Genomic DNA, 23,721 nt, shown 5'->3' with positions numbered 1-23,721 from the left:
GAGGTGGCAATGGTCAAATCAAACTTGACATTTCATCTTCCTCTCAAGTCAAGTCAAACTTGACCATTTCTCTCCCATAGTTGATCAAATCTAACCGTTTTGTTCAAGTTAATTTTAATTTAATGAATCTCTATTCATTGAATTAAATTGGCTCAATGAGTCTAAGTCCAAATTAAACTCATTTAACACATAAACCAAATTGAGTCCAACTCAATTAATCTAATTTGGATTACTCTTAATCTAATTTAGTTTACCACATGAACCTAATCCTCTTGGTTCATCAAATGAACCTAATCTCCATCTAATTGTCCTTTGTGTGTGACCCTATAGGTTCTTGTAACATTGACAATGCTCCTAAACTATTTTAGAAGCATAAGTAATGAGCGGTATCTAGCAACACATCATTACTACCCAAGTTACAAGAATGTTGAGATCCAACATCACCTTGTAACTACTAGTTGTAATCCTTCACAATATATGACAAGTGTCATTCTATCCTTGACATCTAGATTGATCAATATGAGGCATAGACCGTGTTATCCTCTAATCAATTTAAATCTTGAATCCTAAGTAGACTCACTCAATCAAATGAACTCAACATCTCATATTGACTCATTTGTGCATGACCATGCACTTAGTGGTCTCACTCTATCAAGAATAATGATGTCACTCCCGTCATATAGGAGGGATAGATCCCATCTACATCACTCACATCCCTCTGCATAATTTGTTACATACCCAGTAATCGCCTTTATAGTCCACCCAGTTACGGGTGACATTTGACGAAGCCAAAGTATGTAACTCCTTATGTAGGGAACCATGGTGACTTCAGGTCCAAGGACTAATAGTCATACTAATAGCCACATGAGAAAGTATATGACACTCATATAACGATCCATGATACTTTCTCATGGTGGGTCATTCAGTATACATTCTCCATTGCATACCCATGTGTCAACTTGATATCTCCATATCCATGACTTGTGAGATCAAGTCATCGAGTTGACCTACATGCTAGTCTCGTCGCATTAACATTCATCCCTGAATGTTAATACTTGACTAGGAATGATTAAGAGTAGTGTTCTCTATATCATCTCAATATCGATTTAACCAATTGATTGATATAGGTAAGAACCTTTTACTCAAGGACGCTATTATACTTAGTTATTTGACACCAATACAAGTAATCATTACAACCATAAACAAATGCCTTTATATATATAAGAATATGATACAATGAGTCCATACAACAATCATCAAATGATTGGCTCTAGGGCTCTAACTAACATATATATCATACTCATTCAGAAATAATTATATTCCATTCTAAATTCGGATCCTCCCAAACTCAATTCAACAAAAAAAAATCCAAATTAGATTTTCGATCTAACTAGATTGATCCAAACACTAAAATGGTCAATCCTAATCTAATATTTTTCATGTTAACTCGATCGAAGTGACAGAGTCAGATTCATTTTTAATGCCTATAATAGAAACCTCACGTGCAGTGGTCGAAACCTTGAGCAAAGTAATCGTAACTTCACTGTAAGCAAGGGTTGATTTTAGGCATAGGCCATTAAGACTAATGCCAAGAACTCCAATTTGTATTGGTGCTCATTATTTTTAATATATTAAATATATTTTTATTTATATTTTTTTTAAGAGAATGAAAAAAATTAAATAGAGTCCACATGATAAAAGAATTTCATGATTTCATTATCTTGTCAACCTTTTGATTTCACAAAAATCTTATTATTGTTCTAATAGAATTATAAAAGCTCTTTTTAACATTTTAAATTAATTTTTAATTATACATATTATTTTATAAGATCTAATCTATTTCTTTTAAACATCTCTTAATCTTAGCTTTCTCTCATTACATTTCTTCTTTGTTGATGACACGCTTAACATGAATTAGAAATTGTTATCTATACAATGCAAAATAAAAATACTAATTTTTTTTTATCAAATTTCTCCTCTTCTCCTTTTTTAACTCCTCCCTCTCTGTGTTTTATTTGCTAGTTGAGATTAGGAAAGAGAAACTGTACCTAATGTTGTTAAGCTGATCGAGTTGGTGTTACAATGGATACTTAATTAAGTTCAAATGCTGATATATTCATTCGTATTGTGTCAGATCGAAATGAAGGATTTTAATATTTTTGAGCAATATCAAATTAGATGTCTCTATTATTTGGTTTAATGGGCATTAACTTTAACTTTTATTTAAATCTATTTATGTTCACCTATTTTTTAATTTCCTCTTTATTTATATTCTATTATTTACAACTATTCTAATTTAGGCGATGAAAAATATATATAATTTATTTATTTTTCTGTATCTAAAAAGACTCATTTAGTTATTGTTAAATGATAATAACTGATTTGATCTTGAACTTCATTTTCTAAATATTATATTGAGTTTTATTATTTTGTACATATATTTATTGGATTTAAATGCTTTGCAGATGATTATGAATTGAGAACAGGAATATGATTCATTCTATTGTCATTTCATTATTCTTATTTTCTTAATTTTGTCCCATTTTCTAAAAATTGTTCTCTTGATTTTTTATTTGAGAAATTAGACATACTTCAATTCTATCTTTATTTTTAAATAATTCTGAATATACTTATTTTTGACTAAATGAATTATACGTGTATTATTTCCTTAAAGTGTATTATCATATCAAATATAATGTACTATTTAATACTGTTAAGTTTATATTTATTTGAATTAGGTTATCCAAATTCTTATATTATGTAAGTGTGTAATAAATTCTTGATCATTTTATAATTTATTTGTGTCAATCATTTATAGGGCATTTATACCTTAATACCCTAAAGACTGCAAAAGTATTCCTAGCTTATAAAAGTTTAGTAATCCGTTCTTGAGCACAAGTTCTGAATTAAGTTTCAGTGTGCTTCTTTTGTTTCATTCTCTCACCCGCGTTCATATAAACCGGCATTTGCATTGCAATGACTAAGACAACAATACAAATATTTATTTACCTACACATTCTAATTAATTAAAATAAAATTAATATTTATCAATATTTTATTATATTTTTGTTAAACTTTTAAAAAATTATTAATTTTGCATCGTGGTACCAATTCGGATGAGTCGAATTAGAATTGTTTTTTTTCCAATCCGAATGTGAATCCAAATACAACCCAAATCCCTAAATTCTAAATTGGATCTGACCAACTTGAACTCGATCGACCGAATAATCCTTTTCAAAATAATTTTTTTTATTATTTTTTCTATAATTTTTTACTTTTATCGTAATACTCTATCATTATTAATATATATAAAAACATCTTAATTTAAATAAAATTTAAGTTAACTCAAAAAACTCACTAAATTTTAAATTCGAATCAACCCGAACCGACTTAAAGATTTTTAATCCGAAAATCCTCTAACCTGAATTCGACTCGAACGTAAAAATCTCTCATCCAAATTTGATTTTGTTTCGGATTGACTCGAGTTAGATTGTCAAGTCATATTTATTTTTAACACTCCTAATCTCAACAAGTTAGAAAATTAAATTTTATATAAAAATTTATTTTTAATTAATTAATTATTTTTTAAAATCCACCGTTATAAGTAATTAAGTACCAAGTCTCAATAAAAGCCAAAAAAAAGAAATTTTTTTTTTTTTACTCCTTCCAACAGCCTTAAACAGGCCCTGTCACAAACTATGGTCATGACCTCGACCAGGATGGCTTCAACCTTGGCTACGAACTCACATTTGCCAATTGCGATCGCATGCAGCAGCTGGACCTTTTGCAACGACCGTGACCTCGCGCGTGAGGACTGCCACTTCTGCCGGTTCGGATGCACGATGGCTATTGGTTCGACGGCTCGATGCTAAGGAGTGGCCGATGCTCGACGTTGGCTCGTCCAAGCCAAACTAAATGACGCGACGCTGCAGGTAAAGATACGTGTGTACGTACACGAGCTGTGAGGGGCAATTTACTGTGGGTTGGATGCCAAACCAATTGAAAGGGTAGTGTGAAAATAAGATCTTTTAAATAAAAAATAAAAAAAATAAAAAAATGGATCGCCTTGTAATCATGTAAATAAAAGACACCTTTTTAACTTTATCCCAACAAATTTGTTGTGTCAATCGGACAAAACCGTACTCTTCCCTAATTCCTCGCGCTTCCACCTTCAGGTTCACAATTTTCAAGCAATCAAGATCAAAGGTTCAAATTGAAAATCTATATTTATTTTCTCTTTAAGTTTAACTAGTCTTGGCATAGATATTAATTAAGAAGCAAATGAAGAATAAGTGAATCGATATCTCAATAATTACGATCATACTTGTGAATGGCGGGGTAGGATTTGACCCTACCCTTGCAGGTTTGTTGTTCATGTGGCTTTCGTTTTCCAACTTTTTCTTATTTTCCAGATTATCAAGATGTTCTGTTGAAGCTTATAAATTTTCGGAGAAAGCCGAATGCAAATTCTTGACTCTGATAGAATGAACCTCTGGATTGTTGCCATACTGATTTCATCCATGGTGTTTATATTCTACTTCCATGTTTGGAATTGTTCGCGACCGATAGTTCTGTTAACATTTCCGCCGTTACAGTCTCCTATTTCTATTGTTTTTTTTCCCTGATGTTTTTGGCATTTATCTACACCTTCCTAATTAAATCCTAATGCATAACAGAGCTGATGAAGATGAAGAGCTTTAAATTGTACAAGAAGTAATCACGAGTTAAGATGGCGGAGAGCAAGCGATACATGCAATGAGGAGCATTGCAGAAGAGATAGCAACTTGCTCCTCAGAGAATCCACGCTTCTTGAACTTGCAGTCCTTCTTTAGCCTCATTATCGTCTCCTGCTGCTGTGCCTCCCCCTTTTTAATCGATTTCTGCCTCCTAAACTTGCTTTCCCCTTCTACCTTGTACACCATCCTTCTCGCCTTTCTCGACCGATCGATTAGATTACAATTTACACCTGCTAAACTTGTCCGCAAATTGTAACATGGGATGGAAGCAAGTCCTCGCACCACCCTTTTATAAGGGTCATGTGCTGCTGCAACGATGTTGAGGCCATGTGGATTCTATTGCAATGTATAAAACTAGTTGAGTGATGCGTTTGATGCAGACATCAACCAACTTTGTCACGAAGATTTACAGTATGACATTCACCCTCTGTGCAGGTCGTGAGACACGGCAGACGGGTCCAAGTTTTGTAGTCTAAGAAATGGCTTTACGGGTTCATTATTGCTATTCTTTCATTATTATTCTGGCTGATATCTCACAATATGGAAGACTTCAACAGTGTGTATAGGAAGGGACCACGATATCATTGACACACTGTTGGTCACCTGCATTATTAATGTGATTCTTATCTCACATAGAGCAGCAAATGCTTAAACAGTGGAAGGAGGAACACTACATGTTCTAAAGCTGTCTCATAATTCTTCCGGAAAGGAGCAGCCAATGAAAGGTATAGGCACTGGCTAGCTAATTAGAATGCATAGTTTTCTGTACTATGGAGTTATATACGTATGTATATATATGCATATGTCAGTAAACAGATGAAAAGAAGGAATGATTAAATTCTAATCTTGTTATCAATAGGTGTGATCTGAAATAAACATTTAGATAACCTTTGTCCCATAAGCAGGGATAATGGGACAAAACATTCCTTCTTGGTCCTGGTCTCCTGGAGCTATGCCTATGAGGGCATTTTATGTGCATTGTCTGTGATCAAACCCCAAGGTTCAATGATGTTTATTAGTTATTATAACTAACTATATAAACCAGTACATTCCAGTGTCTAGCTCGAGGTTATTTGGTTTCAAGATAAATGGTGCAAGCCATTTTTGACGACTGAGAACAGATTCCTTTCAATTGGTATTTGCTATGCAAATTTGCAATGTGGCGATTTTTGTGGACAAGCCATGTGGTGAGCTTTACTCACCACAATGATCATGGTGGTTATTGTCCTTAATCAGAAAGATCAAATAGACATGGCCGTTAGGTAGTCCGATGAGTCATTGTCCAATAAATGAAGGATGCTGTTGGCCAATGATGCATCTCGTCAGCACATTCAGGTTTCAAACTTCCAATGAGCAAAAATAAGGCTGCTACGCAGACTGGACGAGTCATTGTCTAATAAATGAAAGGTGCTCTTAGTAATTGTACATTAGACAATAAATGATGCATCTCACAATGTGTTCATCGCTGTTTGCTGCAATAGTTGCGGTTATATCAATCAATGCATGCATTAGACGACCACAGAATACAGATCATTGTGAGATTACGGTCAGTAAATATAATGGGTGCGGTCAAATATCGTGAATATATATCACCGGTTCACAAACGGACTACGTGCATGTTCTGCTAATATAATTGACGAGGAAAATAAAAGGATCTAAAAAATCTTTTAAAATAGGATTAGAATGACCTTAGAAATGGATCTGGATAGACAACTCCGATCTTCGATGCTCAAATTAAGATTTATTTGATGTGGTTGAATTGCCTAAGGACAAGTATGACTTGTGCTTGTAGGAGAGGATGACTTTAAAATCTCCGATGCTCAAATCTCCGATGCTTGTAGGCGCGGTATAATTGCACTATCTCTGGGATATCTCCATGATATGTGCTTCTGTTTATCATGTGTTACGGGATGCTCACTGCTATTCTCGATGTCTTCTGAGGGAAACAATCTCATTAATGAGGTGATTATGATGATTATATCACCTCCTTATCCACACACCCCTCCACATTTTTAGCATGCCACGTAAGGTGTGGATCCGGTCTGGGGACGATGTCAGCGACTGATGGCGAGGCAGGGAAGTTGTCAATGACTGATGGCTAAAGCCGAGGCAAGAATGATGTTGGTGACTAAGGTCAAGATAAGGATGATGCTAACGGTTGAGCATGCGGTAGGAATGATGTCGACAACTAAGGTCGAACTAGATGTGATGTCAGTGATTGAGACTAAGTCGGAGACGATGTTAGCGACTAAGGCAGAGTCATAGTAATGTATTCCTTGGGATGAGTGTGTAAGTACTCTATGGTAATTTTGATATGATCAATAAAGTCAAGTTAGGTCCTGTTATGGTTTGACGTCCTGTGTCTGAGTATGCAGGAACATAGGAGCACAAGAAGTCGAGCGAAGGACGCAGCTAGCGAGAAGGACGACACGGGAGAGAGTCGACGGGCTCGGTGCGTCTGAGGGACGAGGCGCTGCGGAAGAGAACGGTGGCGGACGAGAAGGAAGCACACGGCGATTCCGAGGGACGAGAAGGTCGAAAAATGGGTTTGGGTGAGCCCTATTCAGGATGACCGAAGTCACCCAAGCGAGCAGAGCCGAAGCGGAAGCGGAAGCCGAACGAAAAGTCAACTTGCTATTGACTGTGGTCCGGGCACCTCGAGCGATTCCAGGCGCTCAGACCACTTTGGGTATCAAGGGCATCCTCGACTGTGGATCAGATTTAACAGGGTTCGGGTGCCCAAAGCGGGTCCAAGCGCCTAGACCAGAAAGTTTATCGAGATGCCACCTGTTGCGATCCGGTGCGACGTGGATAAAGTTCTATCTATGTCCAGGCACCTGGAATCCTTCATGTGCTCCCGATCAGAGTTATAAATACAACTCTGATGCTAGTAGCTAAACACAACACTTGTAATTTTTCTATTTTCAGTTTAGCTTTGTAATTAAGTACTTTAACTGATAAGAGGTTTCTCTGTCTGAAGAAGATTTATAGTTAGCTTTCAACGTCTTAGATTAGCAATCCCCTAATTGTAAATTAAGTAAATCTTTGTACCTCTTTCTCTTATTAATTTGCTTGATATTTTATTTTTTTACAAGTGTTTATGTTGATAAAGTTATAAGTCGACGGTATTCCTTGATATATCTGAAAATCAGAGTTCTTACATTTTATTATCTTACAAGGGTTCTCTAGATATTTTCAAGTTTGGTATATATTTCGGTCATGCATGCTCAATGGCTCAGAAAATCCTATTTCATCCAAATGCTCCTACGAACTGCTTTCTATTTAATTATTTTCTATTTAGTGTCTTTGGGTAGAGAGATTCATCTATATTTTGTGTTGTTTATGTGTCATATTGAAATTGATATCACTTATAGAACATATGCTGATAAATTTATTATATATTATGTGTCACTTTTCTCTAATAATTTACGACATGCTTGACTTTCTTCCTTTCATTTCGTTTAAAAACCTATGTCTTCACCGAATAGGGTATATCTTGCGTGGAGTACTGTCATTTCAAAAAATGTGAAGATCACATAATTGAATATGGCTATATTTTTTTTCAAAAAATATAGATCTTTTACTTCTACTCTCCTTGTGCTTCATTCCATCTCTACTGCTATTACATGTGCAAGTTTCAACTACTATGATGCTCCGACAACCAATGCTTTATCATATTCATTTGTTATTTCTATATTGTACTTGTATTTATTTTTTTTCCATACTTATATAGATCTGCTTCTTTATAAAAACTATATTAGATTGTCCATTGGAAATGATTAAAGATCATGGGCCTTAGAGTAGTAATCCTTGGACTATGAACCAAGTAAAATTGATAATGTCTTTGTTATTTTTTTTTATTCCAACGCTACTATTACTTTGATTTAGTTTTACGAAACGAGATAAAAGAGAAAAGATTCTAAACAAACGAGATTCACCCCTCCTCTTCTCTCGTCTTCTACGATCCTACACTTTCATCTTCAAAAGATATTTATCACCTTGATGTACTTCCACAATCCTCGATGAATTTTATATTACCCGTTTAAAAAAAGGACTTTATCGAGGGTTATAAAACTTAAACCCCTTTTATCTCTCAGAATATCCAATAAAATAGCAATTAATACAAGGTCTAGCCTTAACTGGACAACACTAGATGTGTAGATGTAAGGTTTCACGAGCGTTAGTAAAGGAATTAACTTACAAAAAAAAATCTATGAATTTTAAAAAAAATTCTATGAATTTTAAAAAAAAAATCGGTTAAATTGGTTAATTTGATATTAATTTTGTATAAATTCTTTTTATTGTTATTTTGAATAAATTTAGTTAATTCAGTGTTAACTGAAATAACTAATTCGGTTAATTCAGTTTTAGTAAAACTTTAATTTGATTCGGTTAGCCAACACTAAACCGATTTTCGGTTAATTCGGTTACTTTATAGACCGAATTAACCGAATGCTCACCCCTTTGTATGATATGTTTTAAGGGATAAAATTATTAAGATTGATGGAAGTCTATGGTAACACTCAATTAAATTCGGAGTTGATTAATCTAATTAGCCTAAGATAGAAATAATTAACGTAGGTATAAAAGACTCTAACCTAGGTATTCGGCCCAATCCTTTTCCTCATTATTTTACTCCGAAATTGCCGCACTTCTTCCCCCTCTCCACCTCGCGGTCTCCGACCGATCTCTCCGTCGGGCTCTGAGATTCATCCAGGCGCCACCGCACGCGGGCAATTCTCTGGGGACAGTGCGGATGGATGCGAAATCTTGCAACCATATCACTGGCGGAGCTACTTCCGGAGGTGTCACGAGGAAGGGAAAGGCAAATATTGTCCATTATGTTGGTATGATATCAATGAGGTAGGGATTAGGTGACTAGGAGGAGTTGATGTGCTTGTCTATTGTCTGATTAGTTGAACGAGTTGAGATTTGCCTTCCCCGTGACGTTCTTGCTTCATCTTGTGATTTCTCTAGCTTTCTGCAAAGGATTTGGAAGTCAATGATCGAATTTGGTGTTGAACAGGTTTCTCTTGATAGATTAAACTTCTGAATTTTTTTTTTTTTGTGGTTCCAATCGAGTAATGATGCTTTCTTCTTTCCTACTACTCTAGGGATTTTTGGGCTTAATATGGTGTTGGAGTGGACCTAGTGCTATGGGGTTTTCCTCTTGATTCATTTTGTTATGCTTTTGAAGTAAGATTTTAGGTAGAATAATGCCTAATTGGGAGTGTTATGTTATCTCATGTGCTTCCGTAAAATATTGATCCGCTTCTTGATAGTGTAGATTTTGTTTAACAGAGAATGCATCTTCTCTTCGTGCCCAATTTCTGAATGTGGGGTTAATTGGTGTTTATTGAAGTTTTGGGCACTTTAGATTGTTACACATTGATGGATCAAGTTTTCTGTGGGTTGGAAGAGATAGATGCGTTCTGTATTTTGGGTTTCCTCTAGCTACTGTGGTATTGTTGTAATATTGCGGTACTAACAAGGTATCATGAGTTCAACAGGATTCAAGCTCACCATGCTAGTTTCAATTCTTATGATCTATCCTCTATTTAGTTATGCATAATGGGTTCATGTTCACTGATATTCTTATGTTTATGCATGGTTGTTGGATATGGGAAGGTTCTTGTGTATTTGTATGCTTATGAATGTTTGGAATGTGCTAATAATATTCGGCCTTCGAGCCGATGTGGTTCCAAGATTTCAACTAAAAACTCTAATAGACCATTTAGTTTATTCAAAAAAAAAAAAAAACTGAGAGAAAAAGAAAACTTTTCCTAAGAGTCTCTCAATAAAAGTATCATTATATTTGAAATTATAATTTCAGAGATGAAAGGATTAGTAAATTGTAGCAAGTGCAGGATCGCTGTCATCTCGTTCGCAGGTATCTCCATAAGGATGTCGGACTTCTCGGCATCAGCAAGACCTCCATTATTATTATTCTTCCTCTTCACCTCATAAGACAACTCTTTCACGCCTGGAACAGCATCGACGTAGACGATCGAGTCATCATCAATCTTACCCTGTATGAGCATCTGGGACAGTCGGGTCACAATTTTCTTGGCCAACCTTCTCTTGATCGGATGGATCGGATTTCCCCCGTAGAACTTGAAAAACACCAAATAGATAATTAATAATCAAACTAGACAAAGAGGATTGAAGCTTGGGTTAGTTAATAATTACCCGATGGTAAGATTGAGATACAACTACGTCCCAAGCAGCATTTGTTACAGACAATGCGACACCTCTCTGAGCAAGCCGAAGAGCAATATCAATCATTTGAAACCGAGCCACCTTTCTAAGTTGATCATGAGATAGCGGATCAAATATTACTATCTCATCGAATCGATTGAGGTCCTCAGGTTCAAAATGCTTCGTGACCTGCATAATTCTAATCATAAAGATTCTCCCGATATTACCATGGAATTAATAAAAGTAAACTCTAGATGAATTAATAAGCACACCTACCTCGTCGATTAGTATTTCCCTAGCAATCTGCAAGGAAGAATCTTTCGCCGTTCCGGTAAGATTAAAGGTCATGATAATAACTGTGTTAGTGATGTCCACATTGATGTTTTGGCCGTCAGTTAACCTTCCTAATCCAATCATGACAAGGAGTCTTTTTAACACAAAGTTATGAGCTTTCTCTACTCGGTCGAAGAGAATGACGCTATAATCAAAGTTGACCTTCCTTATATCGGCATGAGACTGGTCGTCCAAGTCGATTGCCTTTTCAGGAAGGTGTTGCTCTGACATCGTAGAATAACGACGTTACGTTGATAAGAAAAATTCAACTGAATTCAGATTGCCTCCGAATTCCCGCGGAGCTTTTCTACCTCCGCACGAACACGGGCGTCGCTGATGCCGGCATCTTCGAGGAGATCCTTGATCTGAGAATCCTCCAGGAGCCCGAGGAAGAGCTGGTCTACGGTGAGGTGGGAGTCGCCACGAGACTTCTGTAAAGACTGCGCGCGGCGAATAACGTTGACGAGGGATGGAGAGATGGGGATATCGTCGACGTGCTCAAAATCCTTGACGACTTCAGACGAGCCGTCGGCGGCGAGGACTGAGGAGAGGAGAAACAGAGTGTGGTGGCCATGGCTGGAGCCGATTGCGACCTCGCAGTCGGAATATTGATGCGACTCGTTGATCTTGTGATTCATGGCGGATTTATTGCTTGTGACCGATCTCCTTTCTGCGAGCGGCTGCACGCTACTTTAATTTGTGAAGGAAGGAAGCCTACAGAATTAAGCTTCATAAAAATAGCTATAGAAAACTGATCGAGATATTTCAGGAAAGAGTGTTAATTAGGATCGATCAATTCATCTTCTTCCTTATCGCACGAGGAGATTCGTATCGGTAAATTTACCCTTTTCCTTATTCCACGAGATTCGTATCAGTAAATTCATCTTCTTCCTTATCGCATGAGATTCGTATCGGCTGACTCATACATTCCTTTTCTCATAACTTTCCTTATATAATATTTTAAATTTGTAAAATTTTCTCTGTGAACATTAGTAATTCCTTATATTTGATTTTTTTTTTAAAAAAACAAATAATAATAATAATAATAATAATAAATTATTGAACCGCGTATGAAAAGCTTCAAAATACATATTTAGATTTTTATATTTATTAAAAATACATATCTTTTTTTAAATTATTTTTTACTTTTATTTTATTAGATATTCAGTCAATCGACTTTTACATAACAGTCAAGTTCTCCCATCGATTCTCAAATTTATCGCATTTAATTTTTAGAAAAAGATCAACCGACTATATCTCATTAGTAGCGCTGCTAATTGTGTGCAAGACTATTACCTATCTCTTGAAATATTTTAAAATTATATTAATTTTAAAAATCTATAATTTTATATCTTGTCATGAAATTAATATATGTCTAATGATACATAGCACTCGTGATGGTATAAGAAGTATAATAAAATTAGTCTAAAGTATTTTTGAAGTGTATTACATCACGATGAAATTAGGTAAAATTCACAAGCTAGCTACGGACTTTAAAAATATTAAAACTATTTTATACTGGACAATTATATTGCTAAGAGCAGCTCTTGAGTATATTACACTCTTGAGGGATTTTGATGGTTGAAATGTGATTCTGTCCGAGAATCGAGTCGACAGATGCTGAGAAGATGATGCTCTTGTTAACTGGATGTAGATTGAAAATGACGTGGACCTCCAACGAGCTAAGCCTGCAACCACAAGTCGTTAGTGCCGAGCCAGGGAGGGGTTCCCGGCGATGACCCTCCTACGCTCAAGTCAGTCACCGACGGCAAACGAATGAAGTAGAGAATAGAAAATAGCAGCAGCGTAATTGTGACTATAGTAGTCGTGAACATACCTCCTTCAAAATCTGAGGGGCCTTATATAGGGTCTCTGAGAGGTGCGTGCACGCTCCCCAAGGTGCGCACGCTTCTTCGAGCATACCTGGAAAGGATGTGTCAGGAAAGCGTGTATGACGCCATACCTTAATAACTTAAGCATATCCCTGACGTGACAGTGGAAGCTTCCACCGTACGATTCTCTGTCTGACCATGTCGCCAACCATGCCGCCTGTTGACGACACTGGTCCCGAGGAAGATATTCCCAATTGCTCCTTTTGTCTGTTATTGGGCTGAGCAAGAGAGCCGCTCGGCCAATCTGTCGTTCGAGTGACATCACGACCGGGCCGAGCGGGAGAGTCCGCTCGGCAAAGGGTCCGCTGTCTCGGCTCCGTCCTGTCGAGCGAGGGAGTCGTGCTTGCTTGGTCGGGACTGCGCCTACTATTCAATCGAGCGAGACGGCCCCTCGGCCTTCGTCCTTCCCTGCTTGAGCTTTATGAGCGTCGGAAGCTTGACATTTGTCCGAGCTGTCGAAGTGTCGGATCAGCTACTCTTCATGCTGACCGGGAAGGTGGTTCACCCGATCGGACGCCTGCCCAGGACGTTGACTAGCTATTTTGACCATGATCCTCCATGTGACGATGACCCTCTACCAGGCGGACCTCATCTTTATCATCGGATCATAATGCATGTTTCACTTTGTTAAATTTTATATGTAAGTTCTTAATTTTGAAGTTTGTTGACATGCAGGAGGGAAGATGGAACAATATTAACAACCATTGAGGAGTAAAAGTTAAACTTGATTAATTAAGAAAATGGTAGTATTTGTAGTTTCGATGTTGTGGAGATCGAATATCAGAAGTGGTTTATCTCTTATGGTTATGCAATGTTGTTCAACTCATTCAATGAATGAATGAAAACCACAAAAAAAAAAAAAAAAAAAAAAGGTTTCAAATGCATTTAAGGAATATAATTTCTTGTCCTTTCTCTTGGATGTATTTCTGTCTCACCATGCGATGAGGGTCTTTTTATTTATTTTTTTAAAAATTATTTTCGCTTTATTAATGCAATGAAGACTTAGAAGATTGCCTTTTATTTAGTAAGCAGATAAAATTTGCAACTTCTCCTGATAAAATAATTAGTATCATAATGACTCGATTATTTGAGGAAAAGAGAAATATGTTTGTCCTTAATTTTCTTATTCCTAAATTAAAATTCAGATTTTAAAATTTCCAAAGATAAAGAGTAGTAGGATTACATTTAGGGTTGAGCATTCGGTCAAAATCGAATCGACCGAATCGAATAAATCGAAAACCGAACAAATCGAATTTTTTTGAACCGACCGAAATTTAAAAAAAAAACCCGAAATAACCGAACCGATATAATATCGGTTAATTCGATTTTAAACCGAAATAACCAAATTTATTTTATTTTTTAAAAAATTATAAATATACTAATATATGTATAACTCTATCATTCTATTTTCGGTTAATTAGAATTTTACAAACCGAATATAAGTTATTCTAATATTATTATAATTAAACATTGTAAAATCCTAGTAAATCGGCTTAAATATAAATTATACTTATTATTTAGGTTAATTCCTTAAATATAATTTATATTAATAGAGTGTTAGAGATGGACTAGGATTTTATTTTTAAATTCTAATTAATATTATTTCGATTTATTTGGTTTAACCGAATAATAATTTCTAAAACCGAAACCATATAACCGAAATAATCGATTTTTTTTTTTAAAAAAAAAATGAATTTCTGAATAGACCGAACCGAATTTTTAAATTCGATCTATTCGATCGATTTTTTCAATTTAACTGAATTTTTACTCACCCTTAATCGTATTGGGTCTATTTACTAATTTCTAGGCATGAGACCTTTATTTTTTATATTCAATATAGATATTAATTTTTATTTCTTTAGTGAATACATATTTTTTTAAAAAATTAACTTAGGCGGGCCACCAAGAACAGGAAAAAAAACAAAAACAAGTTTGAAGCATTGACAATGATGCGAGAGTATTTGTATTTGTTTAGTAAATTTATATATATATATATATAGTAATTTTTGAGATGCTACAAATTAAAGTGCATAGTACTCTAAGCTGCAACGTAACAGTTGATGTTCTAGTGTAGTTACGTGTGAGTGATACTTAGGCATAACACACACACGATCCGTAAGGTATGATTATCTATAACCCTCTACTAATTAATCTTAGTGTTACTTCTTCTTTGTTATCTGCTTCGGTATTTTTTATGACACCATGCGTGGTAACTTAAGTATTTGAGGGGTCTTACTAGATAACTTTAGCGTCTTCTGACACGTATTGATCTATGCAAGTCCGACCAAAATCATGATAGCAAGTTTTATCAACGATGGTTAAATTAAATTAATTTTCCCTAAAATTTTTTTATATTTAACGAATAATCACTGCATCCTTAACATGCATATATAATGATGTAGAATGAAATTGACTCGAATGAGAACATCCATAAAACTAATTAAAGATGATAAGCTAGAACAATACATAAAACAGTTCTTCTCCCCCTACAACCTAAAACATAAATAAACCACGTACTTCTTCTCCGATGCAACCTAACTAGCTAAAGCATAACTAAACACGACTTCTCCGTTGCAACCTAAAACATAGATCACTATAGTTGTACGGATAGTGGGGGAAAAGTACCTGATTTAGCGTCAGAGGGTCTGCTCTGGGGACTTTTTCCTTGGTTCTTGGTCCCTAACGTGGAGGGTGTTCGTCTGAGTATGCGCAGGACACTCTCGCTTCGTCATCATAGCTAGTCACCGCCCCTTGTCAGCAGCCCGTGGAACTCACTCGTACAGTACTATACTCGTAGGAGGTCCATCGCCTTCCGTCAATGCCAGCGACATCGCAGCCGACCTCCATCTGACTCAGATTCTGGACGAAATCAGACATGTTCTGCGATCAGTCTGTTACTTGCATTTCTGTTCTCTCCGTTAAAAACTCAGCCATAATTATTTAAGGTTACGTTGGGAAGTGAGAAAACGCCATGGATTGGTTGCCGGGTGAGCTGCAGAAGAAAGAAACCGAGTAAGAATGCATGAAGTACGAATTGAAAGAGAAGCAGAACGTAGAAAAATGTAAATGACGAAGAAAGAGAACCAGATTGGAAATGAGCTGCGAAAGAGCATGTGAGAAGAAGCAGCAGCCGGGGATAAATAAAAGCGAACAGCATCATGTCTTGTCAGAGGACAAATGCTCCTTCGTTGATTTTCAAAGCAGCAGCGACGCCACTAAGGGTGAATACAGAGCCGTACCTGTATTCGACAGGGCCTGAAGTGCATATAAAAAATGACCTTTTTACTATGATAAATAATGATAAAATTCAATTTACAAATAATATATATACTAAATACATAAATAAATCAAAAATAATATATTATTATAAACACTACTTGTCTAGCTATTTTAGAAATAAAAATATTTATAAAATCTGAATAATCCAATTGTCAGACTATTTCTTTCTCAATCTATAATATTGATAGCTCATTTGGTATATCATGTAACACTGAAACCAATATGGTGGCTGGTAATAGCAAGGAGACAAGCAGTAACCATCATGCAATTAGGTTGTCGTTCGCACAAGCGACTGGGGTAGCGTGCAACAACCATCGCGCCGTGCAACTAGGTTACACGAGCAAAGGCCAACCACCAGCCTGTGTTGCATGAGATAGCCACTGGTTGAATTGACGTGATTAGGTCGCACAGACGACTGTTGTTGCACGATTATGATACAATTGGTGTCGCGTATTGCAAGACGAAGAAGATGGTCAAAGAAGAAGATTAGAATTACCTATTGTTTAGTGAATCCATGCATTGGTAGAAAAGAACACTGGAGAAAAAATCACATGCAAAGAAGAGTAACATTAGAGAAGAATTTACATTCAAAAAAGAGTCATGCATCGGTGCGTGCCTCTAAGGCGTGAGAATAGGTTTAACGACCATTTAGGATCTATGCCTCTCATTTTGTTTTAGGTATAATTAAAAAAAATGGGCTCTTTATTGGGTCGGGCCCTGAGGCGATTGCCTCTTTGGCCTTATGGAAGTTACGACTCTAGGTGAATATTCGGTTAAAATCGAACCGAACTGAACCAAATTAACCAAACGAAACCAAACCGATGTTTTTCGAACAAACCGAACCGAACTGATTTTCGATAAAAACCGAACCAAATTTTCAATAAAACCAAGCAAACATAACCGAACAAACCGAATAAACCAATTTTTTTCTAAAAATTTGGTTTGGCTTAATAAAAATTTGATTTGATCTAAAATTTATGGTCTAAAAAACCAATTTGCTTCAAAAATTCGGTCTATTCGGTTTAACCAAATAAAAAAAATTCAAAACCGAACCCGAACCGAATTAACCGATGTTTTAGAAATAAAAAAAATAAATTTCCGAATAAACCGAACTGAATTTTTAAATTCTGAGAACCGAACCGAAATTATGGGAGAAGAAGTAAAAAGGATTATAGAAGAAAAATGTGGAAGAGAACTCTATCTGGAAGAGGAGTAGAATAAAATAAAAACTCAATTTGTTTCATTCGTTGAAAAAAGGTACATATTTATAGGCTTATTAGATAAGCACTAATAATCTAGAGATTTTTTTTAATTATATCTCTACGAAATTCTTATCCTTATCATGGCAACTCAACAATTTTATCTAGTCGAACTTGACACCTCATCCATTCTATCTCTATCAAAAACTCTTATCAAGACCAACTTTTATCTCTAAAATATTAAAGTTTAATTCTCAACAAAAAGGCGCAATTGAGGATTATCTCCGTCGGCGAGCAAAGTTTCAACATCTAAAACCACAACACTCACACCAAACAGACTTGTTGTTGTGTGCAATATCATATGCAAATGAGTCTAGAATCTCCATCGTTTCGGCTCTAGGTACGGTGAGCAATATAGGAAGGATTGGCCTACGACGGAAGCGGCCAAACACACTGGCAAGATAATAGACATGTTCTGCGATCAGTTTGTTACTTGCATGTCTGTTCTCTCCATTAAGAACCCGGCCATAGATATTTAAGGTTGGGAAGTGAGAAAACGCCATGCATCGGTTGCCGGGTGAGCTACGGAAGAAAGAAACCGAATAAGAATGCATGAAGTACGAATTGAAAGAGAAGCAGAACGTAGAAAAATGTAAACGACGAAGAAAGAGAACCAGATTAGAAATAAGCTGCGGAAGAGCACGAAAGAACATGCAAGAAGAAGAAGTAACAGCCGGGGTTAAATAGAAGCGAACAGCATCATGTCTTGTCAAAGGACTCCTCCGTTGATTTTCGAAGCAGCAGCGATGCCAGTAAGGGTGAGTATTCAGTAAAATCAAATCGAACCGGATTAATTGAATCGATTTTTTTTCGAACAAATCGAACCGAACCGATTTTCGATAAAAATTAAACCGAACCGAACCAAATTTTCAATAAAACCGAACAAACCAAACCGAATAAACCGAATAAACCGATTTTTTCTAAAAATTTGATTTGGCTTAATAAAAATTTGATTCGGTCTAAAATTTATGGTCTAAAAAATCGATTTGGTTCAAAAATTCGGTCTATTCGGTATATTCGGTTTAACCGAATAAAAAAATTCAAAATCGAACCCGAATCAAATTAACCGATGTTTTAGAAATAAAAAACCGAATTTCCGAATAAACCGAACCGAATTTTTAAATTCGGTCGATTTAATCAGTTTATTTGGTTTAACCGAACTTTTGCTCACCCTAGACGCTACTGCAAAATTTGTCGGCAAAAATTTAATTTATTTTTTTTTTTAAAATAATCCTTTCTATTGAAAATTTACAAAAATAACTATAAATAATATTCCATAAGTTTATATATATATATATATATATATATATATATATATATATATATATATATATATATATATATATATATATATATAATGATTTAATATTTAAAGGACAATTTTTAATTATGAATTTATTATTTTTAAAAAATATTTCATTTTGAAAATAAACTTAAATCTTTCCTTTCAACTAATATATTATATTTTTAAAAAATATTAAAATCTAAATTGATTGCCTTTAGAGAGGACCGGTCTAGCTCATTAAATTTTAGAGATATACTCGCATTAAACCTTCACTAATTCCACTATAGGCACATGCTTTATGGGGTGGAATTCTAACCGTGATGACAAATATGATTCGACAATTTACCAAAAGGCGCATGTAGTTTTCTGAATTTATCCAAAAACGTACGCTACTTTGATATTTACTAAAGAACACATTTTTTAAGTGCATTTCTCATTTAATCTTTCTGACAAATCTGATTTTTTTACTTTTCTATGTTGTTTCTCACTCTCTCTTCTATTCCTCTCTCCTATGCATGTAACTAATCTTATTTTTCCTCTCCTCTCTTCTCTTTCTTCTCTTTTTATTTTTCATACATGCATGTATAACATAGGTCTGATATACAAATCATATCAGGCCCACGACGTTTAGAGTTTATTTGATTTTTTATAACATTTTAATACATTTGGAGAGGTCAAAATAATCAATAAATAGCATATTTGAACTCTTTATAACCCCAGAAATTGATCCATTATTTATTTCAGCTTCTACCGAGGTATAAAATTATAATAATGATGAATCGACAAAACTCCTCATGTGTAGGCCTAACATGGAGTTTTTTTGGCTAATTTTTTATTACATTGTAACACCTTATATATATTAAAATAAACAATGTATAGCATATTTGAACTCCTTACAAAATCAGAAATCCACAGGAACTTAAATGGGCGCAATCGGAGCTCTCTAGGTCCATCAATGAGTTTTGGTCATTAGCAAAAAAACTTCATGTATCTATGAGCTCTAATTCAAAAGAGTCCAAATACCCATTACTGAGTAATCTAGCAATGTGTTTCTGGATTATATAACCAAGTCTACAGTGCCAGAGATATGTTAAGTTTGAGTCATCTAATTTATATTTCTTACTTTCAATACAATAGATTGATTAATCTAAGTTAAGAACATAAAGACAATTATTCAATTAATCATTCCCATAGAATATATTATTCAAATAAAAGGAAAATAACTTGTCCTTGAATTGAAATACAAATCCCTTGGTGTCTAAACTCGACACCGAAATGATATTCTTTGAGAAACTAGGAACAAATTAACAATTTTCTAAATTCAAAAACAAGTCCACTAGGCAAATTTATTGAATAGGTTCTTATAGCTAACGCAGCAACTCTCGCTCCATTAGCTACTCGTAGGTTCATTTTTCCCTTAGACAACCATCTGCAGTCACTTAGACATTGCATGTTCGCACAAATGTGAGAACTACTTCCAAAATCTATGACCCATGACAAAAAAACAGAAAGCTTACACTCTATCATAAAGATACCTGAAGCATCCGCTCCACTGGCATTATTCTTCGTGAAAATATAGCAGTTTTTCTTCTAGTGACCTTTCTTACCACAATGGAAGCACATGGCCTCCTTCCCATCAGATTGGGGTACCTGCATCAATCTAGGATTCTTCACTGCATTAGCCTTGAGATTAAACTTCCCGGTGGTAGGGTGCTTGTTGGTCTTTCTGACCATCATTTCATGTAGTGAAGGATTTACCTTCATATCCTTCTCAGCAGTTTTCAGCATTACCATCAAATCAGTCAAACTCTTGTCCATGCTGTACATGTTGAAATTCAACACAGACTGGAGGTAGTGACGACAAGATTAGGTCAACAGCCAAGTCTTGGTCCAACTTGGAACCTAAGCTCTCGAGCCTCTCTATGTACCCGATCATCTTGAGTAAATGAGACCCAACTTGGTTTCCTTCCTCCAGCATGGTACGAAATAGTGCTCGAGAGGTTTCATATCTCTCTACTCTCACACTCTCTTGGAAGAGCTCACGCAAGTACTGCTCAATCTCCCTAGCACTCATGTTCTCATGCTGTCTCTGTAACTCGGGAGACATAGAAGACAACATGATGCATTGCACATCCAGTGCATCTTCCATATACTGAGAATAATATGACTGATCTTCGTCTGAAGCATTGGGTATAGGCTCTTTCAGTGGTTCATCTTCGAGCACGTAAATTTTTCTCTCATGTCTTAAGACGATTTTCAATTTCTTATACAAATCCAGGTAGTTGGAACCGAGGAGGATATTCTCTTTCTCGAGAATGCTTCGCAGTGATAAGGTACTTGTGTTTGCCATCTAAAATTTAAAGTAGAGTTTTAGTATTTGTGGAATATATTTAATAAAGGTCTTTTATAACTCTTATTATTTTATTCAAGTCCAATAACCCTCACTGTTAGAATCGGGAATTAATTGATAACAATTCCTAATAGGACCGCTGAGCTGTACCGACTTATATAAAAACTCTAACTATTATCATAGTTATTAGTGGAGAGTTTTTAACAGACCTTCACTTTAATATATTTAAGGGATTTTTTATAATTATTAAAATATCTCACCATAATTAACTTCTTATGCATTTGCACAATCTCATTACGAGATTTATCTCCATTATCTCTTAATCTTTTAAAACAAATAAGTCTCGGAGATTTTAACATGTTAATCTACTTATGCTATAAGGAATTTACATTTAAATTACAACATGTATTACTTTACAGGTTTTAGACAAAATTCATTTCTATCATGAAATATTACGGCATATAACTTGAAATAAGAAAATTAAGATTTCTTTGAAATCTCTCGAAACACTGATTCCTCAAATAAATTTTGAAGAATCGGCTTCGTACTATATGATCCAACCACGAATTGGTTCTGATATCACTGTTGGGTTCGGAGCGCAGCGGAAGACATATATTGAATCATGAATCTTTTCGTGGTACATATAGTTTTACATAAAAATAATATAAAAACATACCTCGAGTTCTCGATAGGCTTGAATGATATTACAGACACATAAGAGCCCCATGTGTGACTCCTCTAGCGGTATCCACGTGCACTAGATCATGAACTTGATACGATCCGTTAGGTGCTATCCGCTTGGATCAACAAAGCCTTGGAAGCACTACGATCTCTTCCAAACGAATAAGAAATTGACGAAGGAGAAATGGAGAGAAGGAATTTTGTTCTTAAATCTTTTCGAGGATGGCTACTTATAGCCTCCAAGAAATACAAAGAGTTAAGTTCTCAATAAATTCATCATTTATGATCTTCATTAATTAGGAAGATGAAGAGTTATAGCCTCCATAAATTCTTCATTTATGAGCTTTATTATGATGACTCTTCAACTTCTCCATTAATTATCATTATGATGTCTCTTCAAATTCTCCATTAATCATCATGATTATGGCTATTCGAATTCTCTCTTCTTTATATCAAATAAATCCATATTTTATCTTGATTTCGACTAGCTTCTGATATCATTGTTAATGTCTATGTGCTATGCGTGCGATCCTCTAGGTTTTATACACAAAGGTAATATAAATCCATACACAGACTAAGGTAACCGTTTAGCAACAATTTTTAGCCATCCAACGCGATAAAATTAAGATCAGCCATAAAATATGAACCACCATAAACTGATTACTGTGTAATTCAATCTCTTCATCTAAGCGTACATCCCAATTAATTCGGTACATTATGCATCATTATCAAATTAATTGTTTTACTTGATTTTTAAGATATAATAGACTCCTCTTGAATGATAAATCATTCCTCCCATGCCATAGATTTCGAGTCACTAATATCTCTATCGAGTAGTCAGGATGTTAATTCCTAATCTAAGAGAGCGATGAATCCTCTATTAAATCAATATTATTTTCTTTACGCTTTGTCATACACTCAACTACCGTATTAATCACAATTCGATTAAAATAACTGCTTTTAACGACGTCAAAGCACATAACTCTACGCATAAAATAAATGAAGGTCTCAAGTCAAAAGATTAATTACACTCGTTCATAAGAGGAATAACCAATGATGTTTAATATGTGGTCTTCTCTTGAACAGGCCGTGTCCAGTGTACCTCTAAACTTATGACACTCCTAAGTACAATTTGGATATCCATCCCTTGGTCTATCTCGACCTAGTCATACTCAGTGTTGATCTAGATATCCATATTCCCTCTAGATATCTATCCAATCAAGGACTGTTTTCAAATTAATATACTAATTAATCTGTAGAACTTTATCATTAATCATATACGTATAGAAAAATAAATAATTAATGATAAATTTTTACCTTTATTAAATAATTATCTATAAAATATATAAGGAGTGTCTTGACACATAAATGCACAATACTAACACTTTAAATATACTTTTTTAAAATTCTTAGGCCAACGAAGTCACACTAAATATCACGCACGAAATCAATCGTATCTATTGTGACCTATATGCATGCCAAATTATTATTTTGTAACATGATGTGTAACTTGGTTTAATAGATTATTAAATAAATAAACTTTTAAATAGCTTTAGTAACCTCAATATCATTTAATTAATTTAATTTTTTGAAATAAAAAATTACATGTAGTAACAAGGAATGCTAATAGTAATTCTGATAAAAATTAAGGAAATCAGCAACATACAAAGAAACTGATTTCTGAAACTTCTTGTCTAATGTTTCTCAC

General features: G+C 35.0%; 1 protein-coding gene across 1 annotated transcript; it reads right to left on the bottom strand.

Annotated features, from left to right (window-relative positions):
• Window positions 1-10,519: 10,519 nt before the first annotated feature.
• Window positions 10,520-11,498, bottom strand: LOC121980081 (chaperone protein ClpB1-like). The gene is made up of 3 exons (XM_042532049.1): window positions 11,211-11,498; window positions 10,926-11,123; window positions 10,520-10,849 (listed from the first exon to the last, which is right to left on the bottom strand). Exons 1-3 carry the CDS (start codon window positions 11,496-11,498, stop codon window positions 10,520-10,522), a joined length of 816 nt encoding a protein of 271 aa, XP_042387983.1.
• Between the last annotated feature and the right edge of the window lie 12,223 nt (window positions 11,499-23,721).

This window comes from Zingiber officinale, chromosome 5A (genome assembly GCF_018446385.1).
Source record: "Zingiber officinale cultivar Zhangliang chromosome 5A, Zo_v1.1, whole genome shotgun sequence".
NCBI classification, from domain to species: domain Eukaryota; kingdom Viridiplantae; phylum Streptophyta; class Magnoliopsida; order Zingiberales; family Zingiberaceae; genus Zingiber; species Zingiber officinale.
This window is presented reverse-complemented; position numbering and strand designations above follow the sequence as displayed.